The following is a 27,951-nucleotide window of genomic DNA, read 5'->3' as shown; positions in this document are numbered from 1 at the left end:
AAGAACTCCATTTCAGGACAGAGGATTTTGACTGAAAAGGAAAAAATATGATGACTTTATGCACTGAGGGATCATTTGTCATCTGTAGAGGAAACATAGCAAATACATAGGGACAAAAGACTGTTTAAACAGGACATGCTAAAATTGCCTGGAGAATTAGTTGAGTTAGCAATACATGCTATTACTGAGCCAAAAACAAAATGTGCAAAAAGTTTCTCATGATTTGTGAAAACACCACATCCATAATCTTAGCACCATGAGAAAACTCCATCTTTCTTCCCATAAAAAAAGCACACCAATTAGGAGCTTGAGTTAAGAAACTCCCTCCACTGCATTACAGGAGAAGGCTTGTCAGAATGATGCTATTGCTCTTCAGGAGGCACTAACAGAGTAAATAGCCTCAGGCGGGAAGCAGTTGTGCCTCCATTTCCCACCTGTATTTCATTTTTCTTCCTTCCTTACAGACCCCACAGATTCATTTGCCCTCAGAGGGGGAGCTGAGGGCTGCAAGTGTGGCACTCGGTGTGCTCTGCCTCCTTTTCCACTACCTCTGGTCATCTTGTCTGAGCATGACTAGTGCAAATCCTTTGCTCAACCAGACTCTGCAGAGACACCATATGGCAGGTTTAGACAAAACTCTGTGGTATTTTTACTCCTTTATACCCAACCAACTCACAGTTAATCCATGGCATCCCTCAAAGGGCACCAGACTATTCATCCAGCTGAGTGAAAAAACACAGACTCACTTTGACACTGTATCAGCTAACTCTCCAGATAACCCCAAGGCTTGCCAAGAGGACAAGCCTGATGTCATGCAAGCCCTGAGGCAGAGCAAACCCAGATCTGGGTGAGGGTATCAGCTCCAGGAATTTTCCACCCCTCTAGTGAGAGCTTGTATGCTGGAATTTATCTTGAATAAGGAAATACGTTAAGGGAGGACAGAAGATAAAAACACTTAATAAAAGCACAATTTATTATATTTACTGGGAAGTAATGGAAGATCCACAAGCTAAGCATGAAGATGTAGAGAATTAAGTGCTAATAATCCAGAAGGTCTTGCACCCAAATCTATTCTGGCACTTGAACATTTGAACCTGTTTTAAGGACAATCTAAAATAGGATTGAGCACCCAGCAGCTGCATTATACTGAACTTTGTTTGGAGAAGGGAAACAGGAAACAGGCATAATTTCCTTTAAGCTGTCTTCCAGACATAAGGTGCAGCTAAGATACACACCGGTATGTATCCCTCCCCATCCCAAATACATATTGCCTCATCCATGCAACTACCAGATATGCTGGCATGCCCCATGCCAGGGGTTGCCTTGCCTTGCCCAGAAGAGCCCCAGATCTGCCTGTCTGACATGGCTTATCATGGGTGGTCACTACTGGAGGGGAAGGTGAAGGCAACCTGTTCTGTTTATTTATTTGTAGGGGAAAAAAGCCAAACTGGGAAAGGACTTTGGTAAAGTGCAGTCAAGTGACTATAAAGTACTGCTTTAAAAAGCCACAAGGTCACCTTTGCTGACATTTGGATAAGGATTTTATAGATGTCACAGGACTGGGAGACGGGCTTGTTGTGCCTATGATCACAGGGGAGGGAGGAATTTATGTTCTGGTTAAGAACGCTGCATTGTTGTGACTCTTTCATGTTCATAAATGCTCATTTATTAGGCTGTTGGATAAAAGAGGTTGATTGAGTTTTTCTTCTCACTTACATAGTTCCAGGTGACTTCCTTGACTCTGTTGGCACAACTTCATGAAATTTAACAGCCCTGCTACCTACCAGGACTCCCCAGGTGCCCTGTCCTTGCATACTCTGTCTTCCCACTTAGTTAGACCGCAGCTGTTTCAAGGCTGTACTTCATTTGTACACAATGTGAGAACTCATATGTATCACCCTTTCAGATGAAGAACTGGCACACAAGAATGCTGGAATCTGAAGGATTTGGACAGATGGGACTTGCTATGATGTATGTTTTGAAGCTGGTGCTTGTGTATAGATGTGTGTGTGTGTGTACCTATGTGTCTGTGTGCATCTGTGTGTGCACTCAGTCTGAGAAGTAGTACAGACTCTGATTGTTAAGCCCTGCTCAGCCTGGAAAAGCAGCCTTGAGCAAACCTGAGATAAATGAGTCTGGGAATAAGGAGAACATTCTCTGATGCCATGCAACTTCTCGAAAAAATGTTATGGGCAAGCATGTCTACATCAAAAAAAGCCTGGTTGCACTATTTCCTTTCCTCAGTGGCATAACATACAGAACAGGTTTTGGCCAGGTGGTAGAAATGATAGGGATCATGACAAAAAATAATCCTCATCTGAAAGCATGTAGTATAGGTGAGCATTTGTCTCCTTATTAAATTAATATCATATAGGCATTAGATCCTTCAGGCACTGTCTGCACTTCAATTCCCAGAAACCAGACTTATCTATTCAGTGACTATTACATGGACTAGAAACATCCCTGCCCTTTCCTCCCGTTAGCCCTGCAGGGAGATGCAAATATGAAGAATGTTACAAGCTTCATACTAATGTGCTAAGTATTTAACATCATTAGTTATCAGAGCCCTATCCCTTTCTCCCACTGAGGTGACCAAGAGACGAATCACAGGATTAATAGTATAGTCCCCAACACTAGTTCTGTGATGCCATTTGACATTGGCAGGTGTATTGGAATCAGGCAGGATCAGCAGGCAGAGGGAAAGACAAGGGGGACAGGCAGCACAGCCTGCAGTGTTGTTGCACCCTGGCTGGGGTTGACAGCCCATTTGCACAGTGTCTGGGAAGTGTGGGCCTGCTCCCGTCATCTGAGATTCTGATGAGTGGCTGGTGTCTGACGCCGAAGCCCAAGAGAGCCCAGACAGGTCAATGGCTCGGTGCCATGGCGAGTTCTGCCATGCAATGGAAACCGCAGCAGGGAGAGGGGCCCGTGAGCCCGGCCTGGCCACAGTCGGTGCGTACGTGCTGGAGCAAGGAGGCTGGCAGCCACACAGTCCACATCCCATCGTGTGACTGGGAACGTGTCTGTGACACCAAACGGGGTGGGGGGCTGGGGACAAGTCCCTGGGACCCATCCACCTGATGTAAAGCTATTTCTGGAAAGGAAGGAGGAAAATGTCTGGGCTTGCGCTGATATGGTTTATCTCCACTAAAGGACTTTGTCCCATATATGAACTAGAAAAACTTCATATGCTAGCAGCAGAGTGAAAGGGCCCAGCAAGGATTCTGAATGAATACAGCACAAAGCTAAAAAATCCTTTCCCCACCATCCCCTTTGCTCTAGGAAACTTCCCCTGCCCTTAAAGCATCGGCCATTGCGGGAGTTTTATAGACTCTGTGGGAATTACATATATCCCTGCCGTTATGTTAGGACTCGCCCAAGGGCATACTCTGTGCCTAGAGTAGCAAAGGTGCAGAGATGTGGATTTCATCACAAACACCCCAAATCACTGAGTCTGTTGGAGTTACCTTCGCTGTTATTGGTACTTGAACATGCTGGTTCATCTCGGCTTGCACATCTTCCCTGAGCCGTAGGCACAAACAGAAAAACTCTGTCAGGCCCCACATTTGACCAACAGATTTAAGGATGGTTCCTAGTGCAGTGACACAATAGGGTAGGGCAGGCAGAGAAAAGGTCAGTGCTCCCAATGGACTGACATTTAGTCCAGGTACCTAATAACAAGTAACTAGGCACAACACACATGAAAACTCTCCCTCCTCCACCACCCTGCCCTACATAAAAATATCCACACAACTCCAGACCCACTCAGACTGATGGAGGCAGCTGCTATAGCAGAGCTTTTAATCCTAGAGCAGAGTCTGTTGGCACTGGCAGGAAATCTTATTGTGTTGGACAAGCAATCCTAGACCTTAATTAAACATATTGCCCTCCCCACAAAACCAGACAGACTAGACTGGAGTCAGACGAAGCACACTGCTTAAGCCAGGGACCACCTGGCTGTAACTTCATCTAGGTGACAGCATATGCCTTTGTGACCCCCTCTGAAAGGTTAAAACACCAAGCAAGCTCCCAGAGGTAAAGTGAGGATTTGTAAACAGCAACAAATCAGATATGCACTGTTCTGGGAAGGAATATATTGTTCCTTGTCATTTCAGAGACTGAATTATTTTGGCCTTTGCCCTGACCAAAGACACAGCAGATCATGCTGGTTCAGGATTGATCTTTAAGGGATCTGGTGGCTCCTTCACTGTCTCCACCATACACAGTGTAGCAGGGAATACCTTGAACTAGGTCTTGCTAGTAGTTCTTGTTACTGAGCACCTCATTTTTCTTCCTTGTGCTTACCCTCAGATAAGGTATGAGATAAGGTGCATTACTTTCTCCACACCAAAAAGAGGAGCTGTGTCATTTCCATGCATTTCCCCTAGCCACAGCCCCCTGGTACTGGGATGGGGAGAGGCGTCAGGCAGAGGGAGGCATCTTGCCACTATGTCTATGCCTTAAGGTCCCCCACAGGACATGGGTGCACATCTGTAAACAGAGTGCAGCAAGCACTGCAGAGGCACCTCAGCAAAAATTCAAAAGGCTGCAAAGACCAGATTTTGGGTCTTTAGAGCATATGCTGCCATTGCAGCCTTCCACCTGAGCTGATCATTCCTCCTTTCCAGTGTCTGGAGAGAGCAATGTACTGTGTTGCTGCTGGGCCCAAGGCTGCCTGCACATGCCACCACCCCATAAATTAACAAGGGACCTTACCTCACCACATTCCCCTAGCACAGCAGTGGCCACGGCCTTTAGTCAGGAAGCACTTCTCTCAGCTCCAAAGCACTGAGCTGAGGCTGCTGTCTTGTGCTGTGAGGTCTGGTAATCAGGTCATGTCCCCATGGTGACATCTGAGTGCCCCAAGTCCCTGGCTAAGACAGATGCCACATGCTGCTCAGGTCATGGACTGGCAGTGCAGGTTGCTCTGCAGCCAGATATGTATGCAAAACACTCTTCCATTTTCTCCTTCTCCCCTAGTTCTCACTGGGGTGTTTGTACAGCCAGGAGCAAACACACAACTCTGGTGCAGGGATTTTTATTTTCTGAGAAACACATATTCCACTTCCCAGTACAACAGACCTTCAGACACACAGTGGTGACTGCTAGAAGCCCACAGATCTCAGGAAGTACTGCTCTTTATAGTTTGGCTAATGCAAGTTTAACAGCTAAACCCTCCAGAGCTGGCAGGCACTGGAGACTGACTGGCTGCATTCACCCCCACAAGCTGTGTCCCTGCTTCCCATTCTCACATGTCTCATTTGAGTCATTCTTTCACTCATTCACCACACTCAACACTTCCCTTGATCCTCCATATCCCTTCATCTTTGGCCATGCCATTTGCCCCTCAGATTAGACTGAGTTTCAGGGAGAGAGAGAGAAAGGGGATAAGATAGGCTTAAGCTCACAGATAACCTCTAATGTTATTTTTCCTAAGAAAGCAGAATATTTATTTTGTATATGTGAAGCCAGGAAACAACAGTTTATCATGGATATCAATCTGAGTGCCTCTATGCTGCCTGGAGTGGCTCTTGGCCTCTCATCAAAGCTTTCCCACACATCAGAGATGGCCAATTGTGAGATGTCCAAAATAGCGCTGGGGAAAGATGCGTGGCCAGGCGCTCCATCGTGGTGTTCCTTTGTGCGTGTGTGCTAACCCTGGAAACCAAATTCCTTGTACTTGCTGGCCATATCGTTTCGGAACAGCTCCAGAGCCTTCTTCATTGCAGCCTGGGCATCAGCCCCAAAGTCTGCAGCGTGTTTTTCAGCAATGACCTTGATAATGACTTCAGAAATGAACTGAGAGGAAGGAAAGAGAGAAAGAAAAACTGAAGGGACACTCAAGGTTTATTTTCGGAAAAGCCAGACTAAAAAATAGGTTGCAGAGCCTGGAAATATCTCTGAGCTAATTCAGTAGGCCTTCCTGCAGCCTCTGGAGGGACAGTGAGGTCTACTATGTAAGGAGCCTGGGCTAGGCAGAAGCACTGGGCTCTATTCCTAGCTCTGACGCTGATCTGCTTCATGACCTTGAGTAGACCATGCCTTTTCCACTTTTTGTCTTCCTCATCCATTAAGACTGCAAATTCATGCCCTCTGTTTGTATAACACTTAGTTTTGTGGGTCTTGGTCTCCAATGGATCCTCCCGGGTTTGCTCTAAAATTGTATGTCCCTTGTGTCCAGTCACTGACAGTCCTTATGTAATACAGTTTCCCAGGCAGGCATAGGCTGCATGGGCTGGTTTATTGTCGTCAAGGGTTGGTCAGACTGTGGTGGCTGGAATGGGAAATCTAAACTTGGATATTCACATACCATTTGCATACCGTGAGCCCTTTCTGTGCTTCCTGTTTGTACACACAGACCTTGGACTTGAGGGGGAGCTCACTGAAGTCCAACTAGTCATCAATAAATGAAAGCCCAACTCTCACATAGCTGTCTTGCACATATTCACTACACATCAGACACTAAGACTCCCTGCCCTTTTCCGTACCTCCAGATATTTGACAGGGATTTTGTGCTTGGTCGCGTGGGTCTGAGCCAGGGGTTTCAACTCAGCCTCATGATTACCCTTCGCCTTCAGGATTTTGCCCAGTTGGGTAAGAACAGTAGTTCCATGTTTCTTCAGATCTTCAGAGCCCTTCATCGCATCGGGGGTCTTCAGGCCTTTGAACTTTTCAAAGCGATCGAGTGTCTCAGGATGGTCCTGGAAGAGTCTGTGGACGAAAGCAGAGTGATTTTGGAGAGAAGAAGCTCCTGACATACCTCCCTTTGAGTATTCAATCTACTTTAATCCCATCTTCTTACCCATTTCCTAAGATGATCACCACTGTCTATTTCCATTCCCTCCAGTCGTGACAGAGACATTCCCCTAAACACCTCCAACTAGAGCAACAGAGGAAGTGTCTATATTTTTTCCGTATTGTTCTGATAATTCTTTCGCACCCATCCACTGGATTATGTCAATGGTTTTAAGACAAGACCCAAGAGCCAAGGCTACTCATGATACTGAGATGTGAGTTCTTGTATTCATGTGAAAATAAGCAAACAAAAAGCAAAAGTTTGCAAAAGCAAACAAAACTGCCTATCTTCATAAATTTACTGCTGCTGGGGAGCCAACCTATAGACCCCTGCTTCTCACAGAAACACTCTTGTCAGCCCATGATTTGTTGACCAGGAAATGAGAGCTCTACAAGCTTCTCACAGGAAAGAAAGGAAAAAAAAAAAAAAAAAAAAAAAAGAGAGTAGCCCCCAGCCTCAGGTCCCTTATATGTGGAGGTTGTGTGTTCTTGAATGTCATCTGGATGGGAGAGTTTACTGTGCCTCCAAAACCGTATGACTGCAGACATGGAGGAATTTGATTCCTGACCTTTTTTCCCTACCCTCCTTCCCTTGCCTCTCTCCTCCCTCAGAAACTCCTTGGAGGAGATCTGGATTGGCAGAGGAGCACAAAGTCACAAGGTGACATTTATTTATTTAATGCCATGCTCTACTTTGTGATACTTGTAAGAAAAAATGGTATTACTTTTCCATTTGGAACTGCTTTTACTAGCATGGGGCAAATTCAGAGCCAAACTTGCCACCTCAGAGATGGAGGGGTGAGAACAGCTCAGGTTCCTGCTACCCTTCCAGCTTGTCTGCTTTGGACCACAAGAGGGGAAAGCCATCACACTTCCACCCACTTCATTCCCACTCCATTCCCTTCCCTTCAAATGGCAGCTGATCTAGGACATGATAAAGCAAGTAAGGAAAACAGCCCCCTGCTTTGGCTCACCTTTGAAAAACGTTTTTCAAAGCTTTGCAGTAGATATGCCTGGAGGTGTGAGCTCCTTGCCTTAGCCATGCTTAGGGTAGAAAATCCCAAGAAGGTGCCAGATCCCCACTACTCTCCTCAGTGTCTGTACCCTTACAGCATATTTGGGTGTGCACAGTCTGAGAGGAGAACTGAAGAGAGTCTCTTCAAAGTCTGCACCCTCTCTGGTCTTAAGGGACCAGCTAGGCTCCAGTGTCCACCGAATTTCCTTTCCCACTTTGCAGTATCTGGGGTGTTCGCCACTCCAAGTGCCAGGATCACGAGGACAACATGGAGGATGGGGTCCTCTCAGCTGGAGACCTCATGAGCACTTCTGACACCAGAATAATGGAGGAGGGAAGCAAGGGGAAGGATGTGCCTCATTTCATACTCAGACCTCAAATTCATCATGAGGCAGTGGATAAGTGTTATCACACAGATTTCTGGTCAAAAAGCAGGATGGGCAGGGCTCTGCCAGGTGAGACTAAGGTGGGGAGAGGGAAACGCTCAGGTACTTTGCAGTTAATTTTACTGAAACAGATTCCAAGAAAACTGCCACAGAGGTGATGTTCCTCTCCTTTCACTCGTTCTTTGCCTCCCCACATCCTTTCTGCAGAGCATCTGAAACCCCATGACAAACATTTCGCTCCAGCATTTCTCACTGTAGTGTTTGGGAAATGAAGATCCAAACAGAGCTTGGCTACCAGAGGCAGAGAGACAAAGCACAGCCATGAGTAAAAAGCAGCACTAGTCTGCTCCTGCACCCATAGAGAGATGGAGAGACAGAAGCACAGCCACTTTACACAGTGAGTAACCTTTAACCCAGAAAATAGCAATGGAAAAACCTCCACCCTACAAGAAAGAAAACACCTTGTTGAAATAAACACTGACAAGCATGTCTCTCATCAAAAGCTCTCAGCTTTACTCTTAGAACTGAAGTTCCTTGCCTACCTCATTAAAATTTCATGGCCATGGCCAGCGAGGTCAGACTCCACCTTTCCCCAGATGGTCAGGACTTGCTGCCATTCCTGGTCACTGAGCCCCATGGTTCACCAAAGACAGGTCCCGAGTACTTCCTGCAGCCTTGCCTTTCCCCAAAGGGTAGCTGGAGAGCTCACCCGTGGGATTTATAGCCCCTGCCCACAAACCTACACCTGTCAATCAACAGCTGGACTTCTTGCTCTCTTTCAGGCTTGTCTAACCTAATCAGCCTCTCTGCTTTTTCCTAGGAAGCTATTTTGGGTCAGGTACTATTGTGGGTGCCACTGATGGCATCATTTCTGCTTTTCGTATTGGACTGGCACATGTCCCACTCTGGACAGAAAGGGCACTGCCGGAATGCTGTGCCAGGAGCCTGTCCCAGGTTCCCAAGGACCCAGAGACAGTGTCAAGCTTTATGGCAGGAGATTCCTGAAGAGAACAGTCATCTGCAAGGCGACCCTGCCTCCCTCTCCCCTGGTCTGCCAAGGGCAGGCAGGAGAAAAGGCCAGGGCAGCCAGTAGCATGGACTCCATTGCTCCAAAGGCCTTTCCTTTCCCATAATGATCTCACCATCCTCTTCTCCTGGGGTAACACACCCCTTGTGACATGCCCTTAAGAGACAACCGTATTCAAAAAGCAGCCCTGACATTTCCCCACCTTGCTGCAGGAGGAATGAAGGGATGAAAGCTGTATGGGAGCCAGTTCCCCCACACCTGCCTGCCAGGATCCTGCTGCCTGCTCTTCTGGGAAACACCTAGGATTAGCTGATGGCTGAGTCTGGATACTGGAGCCGAGAGATGTACAACTGAGCCAGAAAGGTAACTTGCAGCAGACCAGAGACACAAGGACATAGCAAAGCTACATTCAATACCCATCCAGCCAGCAGTTCTGGTCTCTGGCTATTTCTGGCAAGCCAAACAAATTTCAGTGTTGGAAGGAAAAGCCGCTGAGCTAACAAACCATGTGGATATGCTTTGGGAGGGCTCCCAGTCTCTATCCTACTTCCCTGTCAGGACTGGTAATACCAATGGGGTGACTGGTCGCTTCCAGGGGTTGCTGCAGTCAGAGCACAGCCTGACAACAAAGCCCAGCCAGTACTGCTGTCCTGAACCATGCACCTGCCTCTGGATGTTTCCAAGGAGAAAGCAGGCAAAAAATATCAACTATAGGCTGAAGACATATGCCTTGGGATTTGGGAGAAGAGCACTCAACCCCATGGTCTCTACCTCTAGCCTCGAGGTAAGAATATTTTGGCCATTACACGTTGCAAGCCTCTATCAGCCAAGTCAACTTGAGACTCTGAAATCCTCCCCTTTCATCTCCTCTATCCACCAGTTTGCTTCACATCCAACACTTCAATTTCAAGATTTCATCCTGATTTACCTGTGCAACCACCAGGTCACTACCAATTACCCAAACTAAGCTAAACTGGTAGAACAGAAGTTAGTATTCCTTTAACTTATTCCCCATGCAGTTCTCCATAGCACAGAGCTGAGACAAAGGAGATCACATATCTGCAACCTCACTGCCTATGTCCTCACAGCAGTAATGAAACATTTGTACCCTTGCAGGCTTGGGCAGGATCCTGAACACTGACCTTTCTGGTTTACACACCTTTCAGACACAACAGAAATGTGCTCTCAGTACGTGAGAGGCTGCTGCTTATGCTCCAAGCTCTGTATATTCCCCAAGCTGGAACTACGCATTTGCTATAATAACTCCGTTTGAAGTTGGCCGACTCTTCGCTCTCTGTAGCTTTCCCCAGGGCTGTGAAGCTGAAAGTCGTGGTATAGACATTAACATTAAATGGTCAGAAGACTTAAAATGAGTATGAGATTCTATATTGCTTTTTTTCTGCAAGGAAAGTAGTAATGAAATTAAATAATAAGCTCTACTCCCTAGAGCTTAAATAAATAGTCTACAGAAATACTAGGAGTTTTATAGTGCACCAGACCACCCCTCAACCCCACAGCCATGAAAAGGGCATAACATTTTAGTATCTACAGGCCTCTTGTCTTCCCCTCGGGGCAAAATCTATCACTTGCATAATCATCCGGATAAACACAAACCACAGAGAGCCAGCATATTGGCTGCCTCCTTTAAAAGGCACCAGGTGACTGAATAGCCTGTTTCAAGCAGCTCTGCCCGCACCGGAGCTGTGCTGGCACACGTGGCCGTATCTCTGCACCCGCACCTAGAGCCCTCTCACTGAAGCAGCAGAAATGGACCATAGACGCTTTTGGCCAGGCTTTGGGGCGCATCGCTGGCGCCGTGCGGCCGCTTTCCCCGCACCGCAAAGCCCCTCGGGCGGACGCGCTCCGGCAGCCCCTGCTCGAGCAGGGCGGGGTGCGCCCGCGGCTCCCGGCCCCTTCCCCGCGCGGCCGCCGCGTGCCGCGGCCCCGGCGCCCTGGGCCCGCGCGTGCTGCCCCCTCGCGGCCGCGGGCAGCGCTTCCCGGCCGCTGCCGCCGCGGGAGGGCCCCGGGGGCCGGCCGGCAGGCGCTGCTCTGCTTTCGGAGCGGGCACGGTGACCCCAGGGCAGGCAGGGCTGCGGCGGTAGGTGCAGAGCTTTTGTTAGGCGCTCGTTTTCAGTGCGGGATGTAGAGACGTCGTTATTCCTTGGTCGCTTGGGATACCGTGCCTTCCCCGTTATCCTGCGGCCTTGATATTGCAGAGGGCTGGCGTGGTGGGATGGGGACGGAGGAAGATCCCGTGGGCCAGCAGTAGAGCCATAGCTGAGAGTCAGGGTACTGCCACGAGGGGAAGTACCGCTCTAGAGACTTCATGGGGCTTGTTTCTACCCAAAAATGCTACCCAAAGGTGCTTAGGAATGGTCCCCCCGCCTTACAGGCGCAGCAGGCAGGTGAAGAGCCATCTCTGGCCTTCACTAGTGGGTGCAATCCCACCTCTGCCTTGCTCCACCCTCCACACCTGGCAAACCTTTCGCTGGTATTAATTAATTTAGACCATGCCACAGTTCCATGGACAGAAATGCCATTTGTCCTCCCCACTGATGAGGGGTGAAAGAAGTTCTGTGACTTGCTTGAGCCCACAGACACCCCAGTGAAAGAGCGGGGATTGTCTCTTGGGTATAGTTTCAGAAACACCAGCTGTTTTGGGGTTATTACTATGGGGCTCAGTCACCCAGGTAGAGCTGGCAGACCCAGAGGAACGCACACCAGCCACAGAGTTGGACCAGATCCAAGTTTTTTTGGCCATACTCAATTTTTTTCCTAGAGTATCAGTGCTGTGAAGAGAGAAATTCAACCCTGGGCTGGAAAGTGAATATTGGCGAGCCCAACAGTCCCCCACACTGTCTTGGTGGTTAAGAGAACAAATTTCTAGCTCTGTTTTCTCTGTGGCCAGACCTGCTGCAAGTAGGGAAATGGGCAGGCAAGAGAGAGGCACTGACAGAAATCACAGATTTCGTTTTCATTTGAAGTAAGTTTGTGAAATAAATTTTCCAGAAAGAAAGAGACAGAGATGTTCCAAAACCCAGTCCTTCCTCAAGAAACAACCCAAACCATCTTGTGTGCTTACACAGCAAAATATCTCAGTGGAACAAACAGATATTTTGATCGAATAATTTTTTTGTTTTCAATGCGGTTTTTTCCCCACAACACAATTTTTAAAAAGCCCTGAGAGCAGCCAAGGGTCCCACGGCTGGGAGCAGTGATGACAGCAGCCCCAGCTCTGCTGTGAGCCTGGATTGTATAAAAGCGTGACGTGACGTACATAATACACACTGCTGTGGTCAGGGGGAGGCTGGCACTCTGAAAAAGCCAGGAATATTATATAACAACAACTTACATAATTACCTCTTGCATAATGCCAGGGAAAAGGCCCTCTGTAATGCAGCTGTGGTTTCTATGGAATTTTGCTGAAATGCAGCTTCTTCTAAGAGATTAGTTTGTGCCTTGTTTTAGGAGACTGCAGCTCAGTCCATGCAGACAGACGGGTGAGAGTCCTGCACTCACAGCAACTTTAGCTGGAGAGGTGAGGGATACAGTAATGGGATCTCATGGCAGGGCAAGAGCATTGGCTTTTGGGCAGCCCTGCCCTTGACTTTGATACTCTGAGAAGCAGAAGACTGTCATGTAAGAGCACCATCCGAAACCGTGAGTGTTCTGTAGCCTCCACTGCTTGTAGGAAATGAGATGGAGTCTAACTGATGATGGCAGTGGCCAAATCCCTTCCAGGCTCACTCTTCTCTTTCCCTTGTTCTTGGACACTATTCTTAGCAATGCCTCCAGGCAGGGCTCCTGCACACTGATGGATTTCAGCAGCTGAAAGGTGACCTGACCTGCTCTATTAAAAGGAAAAGGAAGGACTAGGAGCAGAAGACTTCAGCATCAGGACAAGATTCGGGCAGTGAGTTTGCAGAGCTGTGCTATGTACTTACCAGTATCTTGGCATGGATTCTCTCAGGGGTCATGCCCTGTGCCATAAAGTCAGAGGCAGCTTTACCTTCGCTTCGGTGCTCACAGGATCCAGCCTTTGGTGACTATCAGACATAGCACAGGCACAACCCACAGCTCCTGTGCAATTATTGAGGCATCTCACAATGTGTGTTACTCTGCACAGCACCTGGAAAAAACGTTTATCTCAGCTAAACAAGATACTTCTTGCAGACCATTGCTTGCATTCAGTGGGAGAACGTGCAGGAAAGCAGAAGAGCAATCCAGGACAAGAATATTTAGGCTACAATATAGAAACAGAGGCTGTCTCTGAGGCTGCAGCAGCTCTCTCTGGGGATGCAAAGCTTCTCTGAAGGACTGGGAATTCAGAGCACAAAAGGACTGAGGATTTTGTGGGGAAAACTGTAAGTGCAGTTTAAGAAAGGAAGAGTATGATTGGAGAACGACAAGCACATTTTAAAGCCTCACCTACCCAGGAGCAAAAAGAGAAAATTATTTTTTAGAGGTAAGAACACAGGGTTATGCCAGTGCAACCCTGGAGATCGCCAGGAGTCTGTGGGAGATGTGGCATGCAGCAGTCCCTTCAGGTGGATTAGACTTTGTAACACCATACTGGCACTCAAGGATTTGTGTACTACCCTTTGAAAGACTAAAGCAAGGGAGGAATCCCTTGTCCCTCATCATCAATAAAATATTGCAACTAGAGCCTGCTGAAAGACAACTGAGAAAGACAGGGCCACAAAAACACAAATGGGCAAAAAAAGGTCAAGCAATCAGCCTGCATTCGGTATTGGGTGTCTGCCTGCCACCATGAGCTCTGCAGCTCAGAGCTACCCACAGGAAGCTTCAACAGAGACATTTACGATGTGGCTGAGGCTAGGATTTAGTGATAATGTTAATGAAATCCCGGCAGCTGGAAGGGGCATCTGCCCCCCACTCCATGCCTCATGCGGGAATGTCCTCATTCTCCTCTTCCCAATGCCATGGGCATATGGGTGGTGCCTTGCAAGGTTCCTGGGTGCTGCTGGAGCAGTACTCATGTGCCTGCAAAGGCAGCAGCAACTGCAGCATGGCCAAGACCAGGGTGAGAGCAGCCTTAGCAGCGACAGAGCTGAGCCACTGTGCAAACAAGTGCCCTGTGTGCAGACCTCCCTTCCCTGGGACACACCAACAGCCATGCCCAGTCTGAAGGGAGCCAGTAACAACAAATTGTTTGACCTCCTGTCTGAGCTGCTCCTTGAGGAAAGAGAAGGCGCTGGGCCTCAGCACACAGTGCACAGCTTATCTGTGGGCTCTCAGCCTCCCCAAAAAAGAGTGGGAAAGCCCATCACTACATGGTAAAATTGGGAGATAGAGCTGCAAATTTCCTTCTCAGCACACTGGGCAGGCAATGGCCCTCAAGCTACCAGCACTTAGTATGAGGTTGTGCCTGTTTTTATATTGGTTTTGGAGACAACAACAGCAGATCCTCCCCCACCCCATGATGCCTATGCAGTTCTTCATGAGGACTTCAAATGAGCTGAATTAAGGAACTGGTCTGAGTTTGAAGTAACTGTGTTTGTCTTTTGGAGAGTGTATTTTGAAGCCAGGTAAGCTCTGTGGTCTGGTTTGTCACACAGCTGGACTGACACACGCTGGTGGGGTGCGGGGAGGCAGAGCTACTTACGCAGGCATCCTTTGTGGAAAAAACACCATGGAGCCATCCTCCAAAACCCTAGGCAGCACTATCTAACTAGTGGAACAGCACATACAGATTAGGGTTTCTCTTTGCCTGAGTTTCATGGGGTGAAAAGAGAGAAAAAAGACATGTTTTCATTCCCTTTGCCTGTAAAACAGCCTCTCATCCACAAAGCATGGAGCTTCTGCGAGATAAGAGCCTGTGGGGAAGACAAGATCTACCCCTCATTTTATTGATGTTTACACTTGCCTTTTAATGAGCTCCAGCAGGTTCTCGCTTCCAGCTGCAGTTGGCCCTTTTAAAAGTTCAAGGTCTTATTTTGCATTGTCATTCCAACACCAACTACCCCCTTAGGGAGGAGAGGAACAACCAGGACTGCTTCTCTTCTGAGAGGCAGCACCCGTTTAAGAAGCACCTAATCCAGGAGTGCTTTCTGTGCTCTGCTGGTCTTACTGGGAACTCCTGCAGGAAAACTGATCCCTCTGAAAAAAATACTTCGCAAAATAATTGTAGTTTTTTCCAAGCCGATCAGCACTGGGCAGCAGTGAGCACCCTAACCATAGCACCTGTGGCCTGGCTGCCTGAACAGAACATTTACCATTTCGTTTGGGTGGGGTCTCTGTTCTGCATCTCTTCCCTGTTGTTTCCTTTGCTGTGCTTGCAAAGAGATCTTTTGCCCTGTCTTCAGGGTCCTCCTGGCAAGACAACCACAGCGGTGGGGCTTGCTGCTGGCTGCAAGATACTGACACAAAAAATACAAATACTGGAAGATTTCACCTCTGCTGAGAATCCCAGTCCAGTGGTTCCTTAGGTAGTGGTACTAGTATAACACATTATCCCTGCCAAATGCTCAGCCTGGCCAGCCCTTCCAGCTTTTTGGGGTCTAGGGTTACATATACACATGTCCCAGGCTGGGCACCTTTGGAAAGCTCACCTGTAAGCATCTTACACAGAGAGAATTCATGGACAACTAGCTCATCTTGCTTCTTCCCCCAACAACACTAGTGGCATGTGCCCAGGGAAAGTGTAAGAAGCAGGAACAGCTCTATTCCATCACAGGAACTTGAGGCTAAAGGACTTCCCAAGGTTATATTTACATGCTTGCATTTAATAGCCATAGGCAGAATTCTTCATGAGTTCATAATTTTTGTTAATCCTCTTATACATGCTCCCCAAAATATACTTCAGATATGGCTGCAGCCTTACTAGGTCAAACTATTTAAAACAACCTGCTGACTTGGTGACTTTGCAGAAGATCAGCCAATGCACAAAGACAAAAAAACGATAATCACTTTCTAACCATTCACAAACAGCTTTAAGGCGTGCTCATTCTAAAAAAAAAACAAACCAACAATAAAAATGAAGGTCCATTATCCTCAAAGATATCTGTACATGCAGGGCGCCTATCTCTGGTGCCTTTTTAATTGTGAGTTCCTCAAACACCATGGTTTTATTTTTTGATCTTCCTCCTCCTGCTAAGTGCTCTGGCATTGGTGGCACAGCTGGTCAGATCCAGCTGGTCTGTGGCAGCATCTGTCTGGAAATTGCTTATCTTAGCCTGTGGTCCTTTTATTTCCTTCCCCATCAGCTGCAGCAGAGATTTCACTCCACGTGGTGAATTTCACTCTGCTCTAAATGAATTCATGTTCTTTCTCCGTATTTCAGTGCTAATTTTGTGACTTGTCTATGGGTTTACAGCAAAGGCTGAATTACACTGGATTTATTATCCTCATGAGCAAAAGGCCAGTATTTATCTGCTGCTCTTGTAGACCTGCAGCTCATGGAGGTGAGAGAGGTACGCTGGCTCTCACTGGAAGACATACAGGGCCTCACCTACTGATTGGGGCAGAGAGGGTCCAACTCATAAAAAACAGACAAGGACACACTGGGACCACAGATCAAAAAGTCAGGAAAAGAAATGGGACTGCAGATAGACCAGACAAAACAGGCAGACCTTTTGTGTCAAAAAACTGGTAATAAAAATGTCTCATCCATGAGCACAGTCTGGGCTGAGAGGGAATCTTTGGGGAGGAGTTCAGATGGAAAATCAGATGGGAATGTGGTAAGTATTGACTTGTTTAGTTTTTTAAACAAACTGAAAAACTGACTTGAGCAAAGCGAGAGGAAAGCAGGAAAGTTAAGTCCTGGCCGGTCTGACCTGCAAGGAGTGAGTGTGAGAAGTCATTAATTCCATAACTGCTGGTCCATTTTCATCGGTCCTGCTTTTGGGTGTTTCACTTTGCAGACAGAGTTGTGCCTCTCACCTGGTGAGTGATAAGCATGATGCCAGGACACTCCAGGTTCTTTACTCTGCAGCTCAGGCCACTCTCTTGGCCTAATTCACATGGGTATTTAATACAGGAGTTATGAACCATCTCATTTGGATGAAGCCAGCAGAGGTTCAGGGCTGCTGGCAGGACCAGCAGCTACCAGACTCTACACAAAGCAGAGGGAAATGCCCACAAGAGGGAGAGTTGGTGCCAGTCTCCAAAATGATTCTGTGCAAACGGCACTTCCCTGCCTGGCAACTCTAAGAGCCATTCCCCTTGCTCTACTTCTCCTAACAGAAATGTTTCCCTCTCCTGGCGATTCCCTTTTCCAGGGTATTTCCTCTCCTTCTCTTTCTCCACACGACTGCTGTCTCATCTTCTTTGTGTGGGGTAAGCCCAAAGGCCCCACCGTGTGGGTGCCAGATGTGGTGCCATCGGGAAGGCACCGTGACTGAGATGGTTTCTCTGCTCTCGCTGCTGCTCTGCCCCCCTTTCCTCCCACTCACATTGTACTGTGCTGGGAGGGCACCCCTGCACCAGCCTCAGCACAGGCAGCACCCCCTCTTGCCCAGCTCATCACTGTGATCGGGATACGCAAAGCAATCACACAGAGACGAGATATTTCGCAGGGCAGAGTGTTCCTCCGAGAGAGCCCCAAGGCTGAGCCCAGCCCAGAGCCCCTCTGCCTGTTTATTTCTTACTTTTTATACATTTGTGGGTCTGGCTGTGGATTGGCTTCTGGAGTTTTCACCTTCCAGCCAAATGGCCAGACCAACTGTCAGTTACAATTGTTTTCAGGTTAGAAATATGCAAACAAAGGACAGAGAATGAAAAACAAAGGATTTGTTTATGTTACATGTGTGGGAAAAGGTAGAAACTGCTCCTAATATTGTACAGTAGCTAAAAGGTCTGACTCCATTTTATGAACAATCAAAAGGCTTTAAAAAACTCAGAAAAAACCAGGGTGACACATCACTACCCTCCATGAGCACACATGGAAAATACCATTTCTGCTGGGCTCTGCTCAGCCCCAACACTCCAATCCGAAAGCAGGCTCCACTGGGGCATGGGATTTTTAATCCATTTTCCAACAACAGTTGATGGCTACCAGCAGCAGGATCCTAGAAGTTTCTGAGCCCCCGCAGGGCAAAGTTTAATGTGAGAAAGTACCAGAAAACACTGGTGTTGTGGGAACAGCCACTCTGCAAGCCTCTATGCCTGGAAGAGCTCCATGGTGCTGGAGCAGCATGAGCACCAGCAGGACTTTTTTTGTGGGATCATCTCACCAGCTCCACAAAAAGCATCCTTATGCTCCCAAGTCCAGAAACTTTCAAGAAACATTTTGATGATTTTGGCTGATGATTTAGCAGGAACTGTAACACAGCTTATAGCATTCCCGGGGCAGTTCCCTAACCTGAAGCCTCAGAGAAACACCTTCAGAGGAGATCCACATGAACCACATCACCAAAATCACAACAAGACCCCCAAGCATGGCCCATCTTGGCCACCATTCGCCTCCAGCTGCCAGAACAGAGCAGGGTAACTGGTTCCCTCTGTGAAGAGGGATTTTCTGCCTGAAGGAAAAAGTCATGGACACTTCCTCTGAAGCACATTGTGCCTGCTAGTTTTAACATGTCAGGCATTGCACACAAAGCTGCCCTGGAAAGCAGCACTGACATGAAAGCACACGAGCCCCTATGCCTGATCAGTGTCCAAGGAGCTCGCCACAGTAGTGAGCACGGTACGTATCTCAGCTGGGGGCACCGGGCAGGGAGGCCAAGGAGATTTATCAGCACACCCACAGGATCTGCCTTGCAGGACATCCACACTGCTGTGCAAGATGCTGCACATTGACAGGGAGGAAGGAAATGCAAAAAGGAAAGAGAGATGGCTCTGGGATGACCTGAGGGGTGGAGCACCTCTCCTATGAGGAAAGGCTGAGACTAGGGTTTGGTCAGCCTGGAATAGAGAAGGCCTAGGATGATGTAATTGCATCCTTCCAGTGCCTGAAGGGAGCCTACATGAAAGATGGGGAGAAGCTTTTTGCGAGGGCTCATAGTGACACAGGAGGATTAGATTGAAACTGAAAGAGTAGGTTTAGATTAGATATTAGGAAAAAAATCCTTACTGTGAGGAAGTGAGGCACTGGAACAGATTGCCCAGAGAACTTGTGGAGGCTGCATTCCTGGAAGTGTTGAAGGCGAGGTTGGATGAAGCTCTGAGTAACCTGGTCTAGTGGAAGGTATCTCTGCCCATGGCAGGGGAGCTGGAATTAGATGATCTTTAAAGTCCCTTCCAACCCAAACCATTCCATGACTTTATAATTCTAAGCCAGCTTTATTGTAAGTAGGAAATTTCATCTCTCACTTCCAAATTATAGCTCTAGGACTGGGCTCACAAGCTCATGTACCCAGTTAACTTCTTAGAGCAGCTTATGACAATCCAGTGTGTGCAGAAATGCACAGTGTGAAGACATCCCAGTTCCTGCAGTGGATCAGAGCAGCATTCCCAGAGCAGCAGATTCAGCATTCCCTGCTCAGAGCTCCCTTCACCCTTTGGCCAACCTTTTGGTTACCTGAGCAGATGCAATAAGACAGCAATGTAAGCAGTGGCTTAGAAAACACGACTGACTGCTGCAAGCAGTGTGTTTTTACTTGACTTTAGGCATGCTGACAGGAGATAACATAGCCAAAAGGCATCAGAGGTGAGAAGGTGAAGCAGAAAGAGAAGGGGCACCCCTTGGCAGGGGTGAGGCAGTGATGTTATTTACACAACAGCCAGTGGATATGTGTATTATTTATACAGGATAAGAAGAATGAAAGTAGACTTATGTGGAGTGAGATCATTTAACAGTACACAATTACCTCATACAGATTTAGCTAGAAGTAATTAAAAATAAGGCTGTGCTCTGGGGCAGAGTTCCCCTGCCACTGAATTCAGGTCCAGTGGGAAGCTCGCACATGCAGCCACTCACAAAATCAAATCCCTGAACTTCAGACATTTCCCCTAGTGGCTTAAACGTTGTGTCCTTTGAAGTTATATTTTAGGTTTAAATTTCAGTCTTTATCTTCCTTTCTTACCTTTAATTTCTTTCTAGTTTGAAATCCAGAGACAGCTTCCATCTGCTGATCTGAGTGCCCTGGTGCAGGGGAACAGGAGGCAGCCGTGTCACTGTCCAGTGTCTTGCTCCCTGCCCTCATGCAGGAGTTCAGAAATATACTACGGACAGGAAGATCTGCTTTGGGAGTGGAGCTTGGAATTGTTATGTTTTCATCTGAAAGCAAAATCAAGGCGTGTTGACCCCTGATGCAACACAATGCCAGGGTGTCAGGAGGCTTTTGGCTTGCCAGGAACCTAAAAGAAATATTTTCAGCCAGAGTGAGGTTGACGTAAATATTTTCTTTCTTTTTTCTTCCCTCTGAATTCACAGGTGAACCAGAAGCCATGGGCTGGGCATCTTGGAAATAAATTTACAACATCAGCAAATGCTTGTTGAGTGCCCTGGTGAAGTAAGAAACTTGCTCCTTCTTTTCTGTCTTCACCCACGTGTGACTGCATGAGCGCTCTGTCTCTGCAAGAGCACGACTTTTACTACGCTGGCAGCAAGAAAACATGAAATCACATTGCGTTCTCCATCATTTTTCATCCCTGCACAGCACACAGAGGGTGTGCTTTGGACCAGGGTGGGGCTATGTCAGAGATGCCTCCAGCACTGCCACACCACAACAACTGCATTGCAACCACACTGGGAGGACCCAGACAGCATCCTGGGGGCAGGGCATTGATGGCTCCAGGGACGAGAGCCCAGGCAGGGACACCATCGAGGAGTGCCATCAAGGGGGGACAGCACGTGCTGAAGACTTTTCCCTAACCTCCAAGCACACAGCTGCAATATCCCCAGCATCTCCTGGCACAGAAACCAGTAGAGCAGATTTTCACAGTGAGGGACACAGGGGAAAAGAGAAACAGAGGGACACTTTGTCAAGGCTAAACACTCACACCAGCTTTGCAGAAGTGTTTTGCTCTCCACCTGCTTACTCCCATCCACTTAGGCAACTTAATACTGACTTTTCATTAATACTTTTTTTTTTTCCCAAAAAGCATTTGAAACAAAACTATCTAATTACAGAGTAAATATTTAGCTTGAAATGAGCAGACAGACATTCAAAGCAATTTTCTGACATGACGGATGATCTGAAAGGAGCTGCGCTGCAGGCATTGTGTGCCGATCAAACCCAATTTAAAAATACAAGGCATAGAAGCAAAAATAGACATGACCCTAAGCACAAACATCCCCACACAGGCAAATGACTCCTGTAAAATGCCACAGGTGATTTCATGGCAGCTGAACCTAGCGGCACTGGAACAGCATCACCCACTCCTGAGGGAGGGTGCTGCCATGCTAAACCCATGTGAACAGCATTGAAGCAACACACAAACATTGCCCTGGCAGGGCTTGTTGAGCTGCCCCAGTTTTGGGACCCCAGCCCAAATGTTTCCTGAAGACCTAAGGGAAATTCCTGTCCCCTATTGCACGTGACCTAACATCCAGCTCTAGGTATGCTGGGCAGAACCTAAATGACTTTTGCTACGTTTGCCACACCTAAATTATTGCAACGTTCAGCTGACAGGTGGGAGCCAGGTAATGTGGGAAAAAATAACCTTTTCACCCTTAAATGCTGAGGAGCTCATATCCAAGCATTCACACCCCAGACATGCTGAGGAGCACAGAGATGCAGGAGCAGCTGCACCTGCTTAGCATCTCCAGCTCCAAGCCCACAGAGCATGCTTGGAGATCAGCCTTTTCCCAAAGCTTTGGTTCAAACCCTGGTACTCCTGAAGCAGCCCTGAGCTTGAGGCAGAAGTGGATGGAGACATGAGTCCACCTTTGGTGAGCAGGACTGGGAATCAGGAGCTCTATAGCCACACATCACCCACACAATGAAAAAATCACCTCTGAATGGCCGGAGCCTGTACTGGGTCCCTACAGGAGAGAAGGAATATGACCAGATGTGGGTATGGCTCCACATGGGAAGTGGAGCTACAGGTAGGACCTGGACAGCCTAGAAAGGAGAGGTATGAGAGACCTCACTACCCACTTTTCACATGTGGGAAACCAGCAGGGCATTTATGGGATTAGATCCAGAAGGAAGATCCTCTAAGCAGTAGCTGGGACAGGAAAACATAAGTGAGGAAATCACACAGCATCCCTGATTCACTGTGCCCACCTCCTGGGAATGCAGTAGCTAAGGAAGGCAGGGTCTCCACTAGGTCATCCTAATGACCCAGATATTTTGAAATCAGAAACACAAGCAGCTGCAATGATGGCAATGAAAACATGGACATCATGTGGCTCCTGGCAGAATTGTTCTCTAGTGCACAAATTCTAATGAAGACAACTTCAAGCGTGAGGTACTAGTCTGGTTCTTCAAACTGAGGGCTGAGCAGAAGGCACCAAGTGGTCTTGCAGGCAGAAGGAGGCAATGCCCCTGCCCAGAGGACTTAGCCTATCAGTCCTTCCACACCAGCCTCCAGACTCTTCTCCTTGGCTGTCACTAAGGCAGACAGCCATCCCTGCTGTCATGTGCCTGAGGTTTGGGATGAAACTTCACAGAACCCCTTCCTCCTGTTCCCTTCAGGAGGTCCCAGTGCCAGGGCTACCCCACCACCCTTGCCAGGCTGTGTGGTCCTTTCACCTTTTGGTCAACTCTTTGACCCAATTTTTAGCATTAGCACCATGCTGACAATCCTTTGGTCCTCCAGATTTCCCACCAAGGGCTTGGGTTTTTTGCAGGAAGCAGCTATAAAATCAGACCACCAGCGGGCCAGGTCTGAGACTGGGTCCTGGGTTTGCTGCTCTTCACTGGTCAGTGACACCTGCAAGGTGAAAGAGAAAAGGCCAGTCCTGTTCCTGGAGTGGCCACAGACCCTCAGTGCTGCAGCACAGCTCTGGCTCTGGAAATGGAGAATTCTTCTTCCTGCACATGAAGAGCCAGGAGACGCCTGGGATATCACAGACCCAGGCGCCTCACTATGGCTTTGGGAGGTGAGGGCTGGTAACTCCCAGGTTCTGAAGCCTCTCCAAGTTGTTCGCAGAAACACTAGTGAAAGAAAAGAGGTGCTAAAAAATAAATTGTAAAATGAAGTGGAATAATAACTGTCCTGGGTAGAGGAATCTCAGAAATGCCATGGCCTTAACTGCCCTAGTAGGTAAGACAGCTCTGGGTGTTCACTGAGTCCTGCAGTGAGTCCTGCAGTGAGTCCTGGGAGGCTGGCTAGAACTAGCTTTACTGATTTGGTTCTCGTTTTAACTCTATCCAGATGACCAGACTACTAAAGTACTGTTTAAATTGTGCCTTTCTGCTTTTTCTGCCTTGCATCATCCTGTGTGCTCAAGCCCTCTTGTTCCTGTGGGTCAGGAATATTCATGGCTCTTGGTTTCTCTGACTTCGATGATGAGATGGCAGCTTTTAAAAGCATTCATATTTTCCCCAATGCCTAGAGTAAAATTGAGGCTAGAAACATTTCTGGGCATGAAAAACGCCTCTGAACATGTTAAGATTTTGTTCCATGAGGACTTCTTGGCTGTCTGACGGCAACGGCAGAAGCAAAGGATTTGAAAGAAGATAACTTCTGCTCTACAGCACTCCCTGAGCAGCCACCTACCACCAAGCCAATCAGTCAGGGCAGCACAGCAGAGCTCAAAACTTTGGACCTGATTCCAAAGCAGAGAGGATGAGATTCATCCCACTGCCTCTTCTCTCCTCCTGGCAACTCTCATTGTATTTTGGACACAGATGCTCAGAATCAGTGCTGGTAGCTGTTCTAGAAACTTGTGGCACCAGACTGACAGAGCTGCAGTGGCAAGGAGGGAATGATGTGTGTACCTGTGGTGAGCAAAATCTCCAGGGGTCACATCAGAGATGTACTGTACCCAGACTGAGCTCTTTTTCAGGACACACATCCTCCACAGGCAGGATTGCTGAGATCTCAGCCTTGGCAGTGCTCATAAGGATGCTCCTGTTCATCTAGAGCCTCTCATCTATGAGGATCCCCTGCAAGGGGACAGGAAGTCATAAAAAGGCATAGGATTATCAATATTTCACATTTTCCCAAAGGAAACAAGAGTTCAAATCCACCACGCATCTGTGCAGCTCCAAGTAGAGCTGGACACTGCTACATCACAGGGACAAAGTGGCTCCTGGCTCTGCACCACGGCCACATAGTACATGTCCCTGGTGCCATCAATGCCAGCAAGGAGAGGGATGCTCAGCCAAGGTGTTTCTCAAAGGACCCCTTTGTTTTGTCAAGATGTTTCGTTTCTGGTGGAGGCCTTTGGGAAAGGCAGCTGCCAGAGACTTGCAAGCAGGATGAGGGCATGCCAGAGATGGGCAAGACTCCAGAGTATCTAGTTTTCTAAATGCACAGAACTCCACAGTTCCCCCCTGCAGCGACAGGCCACACCTGGCCTGCAAATCACAGTGGGGTTTGTGCAGCTGCTGGGATGTCCCACCTGAGACACCTCCCAGGGTGCTGTCATGGCTCTAAGCACCCCAAGCCATTGCTGGGAGCCATTGATGGGCACCACTGCAATTTGAGCAGCTCTGGCCAGGAGCAAATGTGTTCAGCCCCTGGAGGAAAATTTGGCTTCAGTTTCATTTCTTCTGTTTCGAGGGCACCATTCCTCAGTGGAATGAAACATAGTTGAGAGCTTGAAGGCTCCAGGATCAACCAGAGGAAAATCAGGAGGTCTGGCATCCCATCCCTGGGGTTATTTATGACCCACCTTGTTACTAGGGGTGCCTTACAGCTGCTGCCTGCATGCTAGCCTTGGGGGGGGCAACCAGAGCAAGCTACCTTAGCTCTGCACACAGGTTTTTTGCCCAGTTTTGATGTGAGAACACTGGCTGATGGTGAGGAGGCCTTTCATGGTCCCCCATAGCTCATGGATAACGCTGGGGGCTAGTGACTTGCCCAGCACCGGTCCTAGTACTTATTCATGCTGATGTTGACAGGTACCAAATCTATAGCGCAAAAGGTATTTGATGAGTCTGTGGGAATGGGGTTTTCTCCTCAACCCTGCAGTAACTCCTGATATCTGCTCTTTTCAAGTCAAAGCTATCTGAAAGCCCAGGGCTGAAGAGATATTTCGCACAGCCGCTCAGTGACCTGAATTGCTGAGCCAGGCTCTGCCAGGCCTCCCCTCCAGAGCTAATGACCCTCTCAAACATGGCAGGGCCTGGATCTCAACCAGGGATGAGTGGGCTTCACCACAGCTGTCATCTCCAATGCTTCAAGGCTGTCTCACCCAAACTGACCCCATGAAGTGTGTCAGACTCACCTCCCTGGACCTCTGGAAGCACCAGTCTCAGCTCAGTGCTGGTCACATCACACTGTTCATCGCGAGCAAGGAAGTCATTTCTGTTCTTTTACCATAAACCCCACTGCGGGTGCCCAGAGAAGAAATAAGAGTGTTATCCATGGGTTACAGCTCTGCAGCCAGCTCAGCCCTCACCCTCAAGACCACTGTGCAAGTTCAGCACACACCACCTTTTCCCCAACTCTGTACTTCTTCATTTTCTCCCCAGAATTTTCAATCAACCCCCCAAAACACAGAAGCTTTCTACCACCTGTGCAAAGCTTTGCATGGATGGCACCAATTCTCGCTTTTCCTTTCTCACCTTCAAGCCCTGCAGCCGAGTAGGACAAGCAGAGCAGGCAGCTCACCCTCATCCACACTGGGCTGAGCCAAAATCCCTCCCCAGCCCCTTGTGCTGTGGGCACAGGCATCTGCAGCTGCCCTGCACTGGGGGAGAGCGCAGGGACAGCTGGTGGCATTGCGCCCACGTGAGCTGTGCTTGGCCAGGAGCAAGGAGCTATTTCTGGAGAGCTGCTTCTCGTGGAGCAGAAGTAGCAGAACTCAGAAGCACTGACCGAAAAAGAAAAGCCCTGGCGTTTCGAGCAGGAAGTGAGGTTTGCTAGCCTCCCGCCAGGAAGAACGGGCAACATCCTTGCAAAATGAAGAGAGGACTGCAGCGCTCCGTGGCAGCAGGGCTCCAGAGGAGCTCAAAGGCTACTTCATTGAGACCGTAAACACGCCAGATCTGCTGTTGTTGCAGAGCTCCGTGAAATCGGTGATGTCTGAGCAGAGTTCAGCTGGAGAGCACTGGTGCTATAAAAAACAAAGTGACTTTGGGCTTTGATGCTTCCTCCTGACACACATAACGGTGATTTGTGATTCAAAAGACAAGGAATTTATCATCAAAAGGAGCTGGGACAGAGCTCAGTGTTTACACATGGAAGAACAAGACAGGCACCAAGAGCAGATATATTTATACTCATCCATTAATAAAAGAAGCCAAGTCAACCATACCTTTGTGCTAAAGTTAGAGCACAGCACTCTGCATGTCCTTAAAAAGGCAAGAAAGTTTCCACAAACTGGGACAGCTGCTCCTAGTGCCGGCTCTGTGCATCTCCTCCTTGGCACTCCAACATTGGTGTGCTGCAGCAGGAAAGGGGCCAAACACGGTGAGGCTTGTCCAAGTGGGAAGGCTGACTCCTGGAGTCTGGTCATGGGCTGGTGGCCACTGCACCTCAGGAGCCAAACAGTCCTGGCTGCACTGTCAGAGACCTGCAGAAGATTACTGCCTCTTGCCAGAAACAAAAATCCTCGTTTCAGCTTCAGTATTCTCATTGTGTCCCTGGTTAGGGGGCTCACACAAGCCAGGAGCTTTCTCCTCTGCCACAGGTGACAAGGGAATGTTGGGCTTGGCACACGCGGGCTGGCCCTGTGGGCAAGGACTTGGTTTGTGGGGCTGCCTCCATCAACCAGCAAAGGGAAGAGGAGCAGCACCCAAGGGTTCCAGGTTTGGGCCAAAGAGTCATGTGCAAGCCCAAGGTGAACAGAAGAGCACCCAGGATAGAGGATGTTCCATCTCCAGTGAGGTCAGCAATAAGGCTGCAAGGTGCAGGTCACTGGAAGTTCCTGGATTAGTATTTGGCACTTAGAAATGCTTTAGAAATCACTAATTGCAGCAAGTTCCTTAACCCACAGCTACAGCTGGAGTTGCCTGGCTTCACCTGCTTTGTGCTGGGGAATGTTACACCGATTGGCAGGAAAGACATGAAAAAGTCAGCTCTCTGTTCTTTGGGAGGTGTTTCTAGAAAGCAATCAATTATCCCTCCTGACAAATAACAGATGAGCTTTCACAGTTGTTTTCCTGTTTCCCTTCTCTTCCCCCACCCAGTTCCAGCCCTCAAACCATGCTGGAAGCAGCAGGAGCCAGCACTGGACACGCTATGCCAGAAATGATCACGTTTCAGGCAAACTAAGAGCAATCACAAAAAATACATCTTGTCTAAATCAAAGTTAAGCACATTGAAGTTTTTCTTCTCCACACCCCAGTGAAGCAGCTGCAAGCAACAACCAACCTCAGCTGCACAGGGAAGGAAAGAACTGAGGGCACACAGCAGAGCGGGGGTCACCTCTCACCTCCCAGGACATGCTGAAGTTGTTGGCACTGCAGAATGCATTTCCTCTCTGAGCTCACACTGAAGATGCTACAGTTACATGAACTTGACTGACCTTTGAGCAAGACATAGCACTAGATGGCCTCCACAGATCTCTTCCAACCCTAATTATTCTACAACTCTGCAATTTTCTGCATAAAGACAGAAAGAGGGCATGCAAAAAAGCCTTCCTCCCACACCAGCTGCTAAGCTAAACTTTCTTATCAAAGGGATGCTCAGGCTGCCACCTCTGAGCCAGTAAAGTCAAGAAAAATCCAGCAGCAAAATCCTGACAAGTCAGCTTTGCTACT

General features: G+C 48.2%; 1 protein-coding gene and 1 long non-coding RNA gene across 2 annotated transcripts; both read right to left on the bottom strand.

Moving 5' to 3' along the window:
• Window positions 1-5,022: 5,022 nt before the first annotated feature.
• MB (myoglobin) lies at window positions 5,023-8,910 on the bottom strand. Its single transcript, XM_040062473.2, has 3 exons — window positions 8,739-8,910; window positions 6,489-6,711; window positions 5,023-5,799 (listed from the first exon to the last, which is right to left on the bottom strand). The coding sequence occupies exons 1-3, from the start codon at window positions 8,831-8,833 to the stop codon at window positions 5,653-5,655; spliced, it is 465 nt and encodes a 154-aa protein (XP_039918407.1). The 5' UTR covers window positions 8,834-8,910; the 3' UTR covers window positions 5,023-5,652.
• Window positions 8,911-13,230: 4,320 nt separating this feature from the next.
• LOC120752170 (uncharacterized) lies at window positions 13,231-25,948 on the bottom strand. The gene is made up of 3 exons (XR_005700606.1): window positions 25,813-25,948; window positions 25,473-25,575; window positions 13,231-13,352 (listed from the first exon to the last, which is right to left on the bottom strand). It is a non-coding gene; the product is annotated as an uncharacterized LOC120752170 (long non-coding RNA).
• Between the last annotated feature and the right edge of the window lie 2,003 nt (window positions 25,949-27,951).

The sequence above is a fragment of the Hirundo rustica genome, chromosome 4, assembly GCF_015227805.2.
Source record: "Hirundo rustica isolate bHirRus1 chromosome 4, bHirRus1.pri.v3, whole genome shotgun sequence".
Taxonomy (NCBI): domain Eukaryota; kingdom Metazoa; phylum Chordata; class Aves; order Passeriformes; family Hirundinidae; genus Hirundo; species Hirundo rustica.
Note: the sequence above shows the minus strand (reverse complement) of the source record. Positions and strands in the feature narration are given on the sequence as shown.

What these genes read in the sequence shown, in the direction of transcription:
- MB (XM_040062473.2), bottom strand. Translation starts at nt 8,833, where the DNA reads ATGGGGCTCAGTGACCAGGAATGGCAGCAAGTCCTGACCATCTGGGGA. An exon ending in GGCCATGAAATTTTAATGAG is followed by an intron (nt 6,712 to 8,738) that starts GTAGGCAAGGAA and finishes TTTCGTCCACAG; the next exon opens with ACTCTTCCAGGACCATCCTG. An exon ending in TCCCTGTCAAATATCTGGAG is followed by an intron (nt 5,800 to 6,488) that starts GTACGGAAAAGG and finishes CCTTCCTCTCAG; the next exon opens with TTCATTTCTGAAGTCATTAT.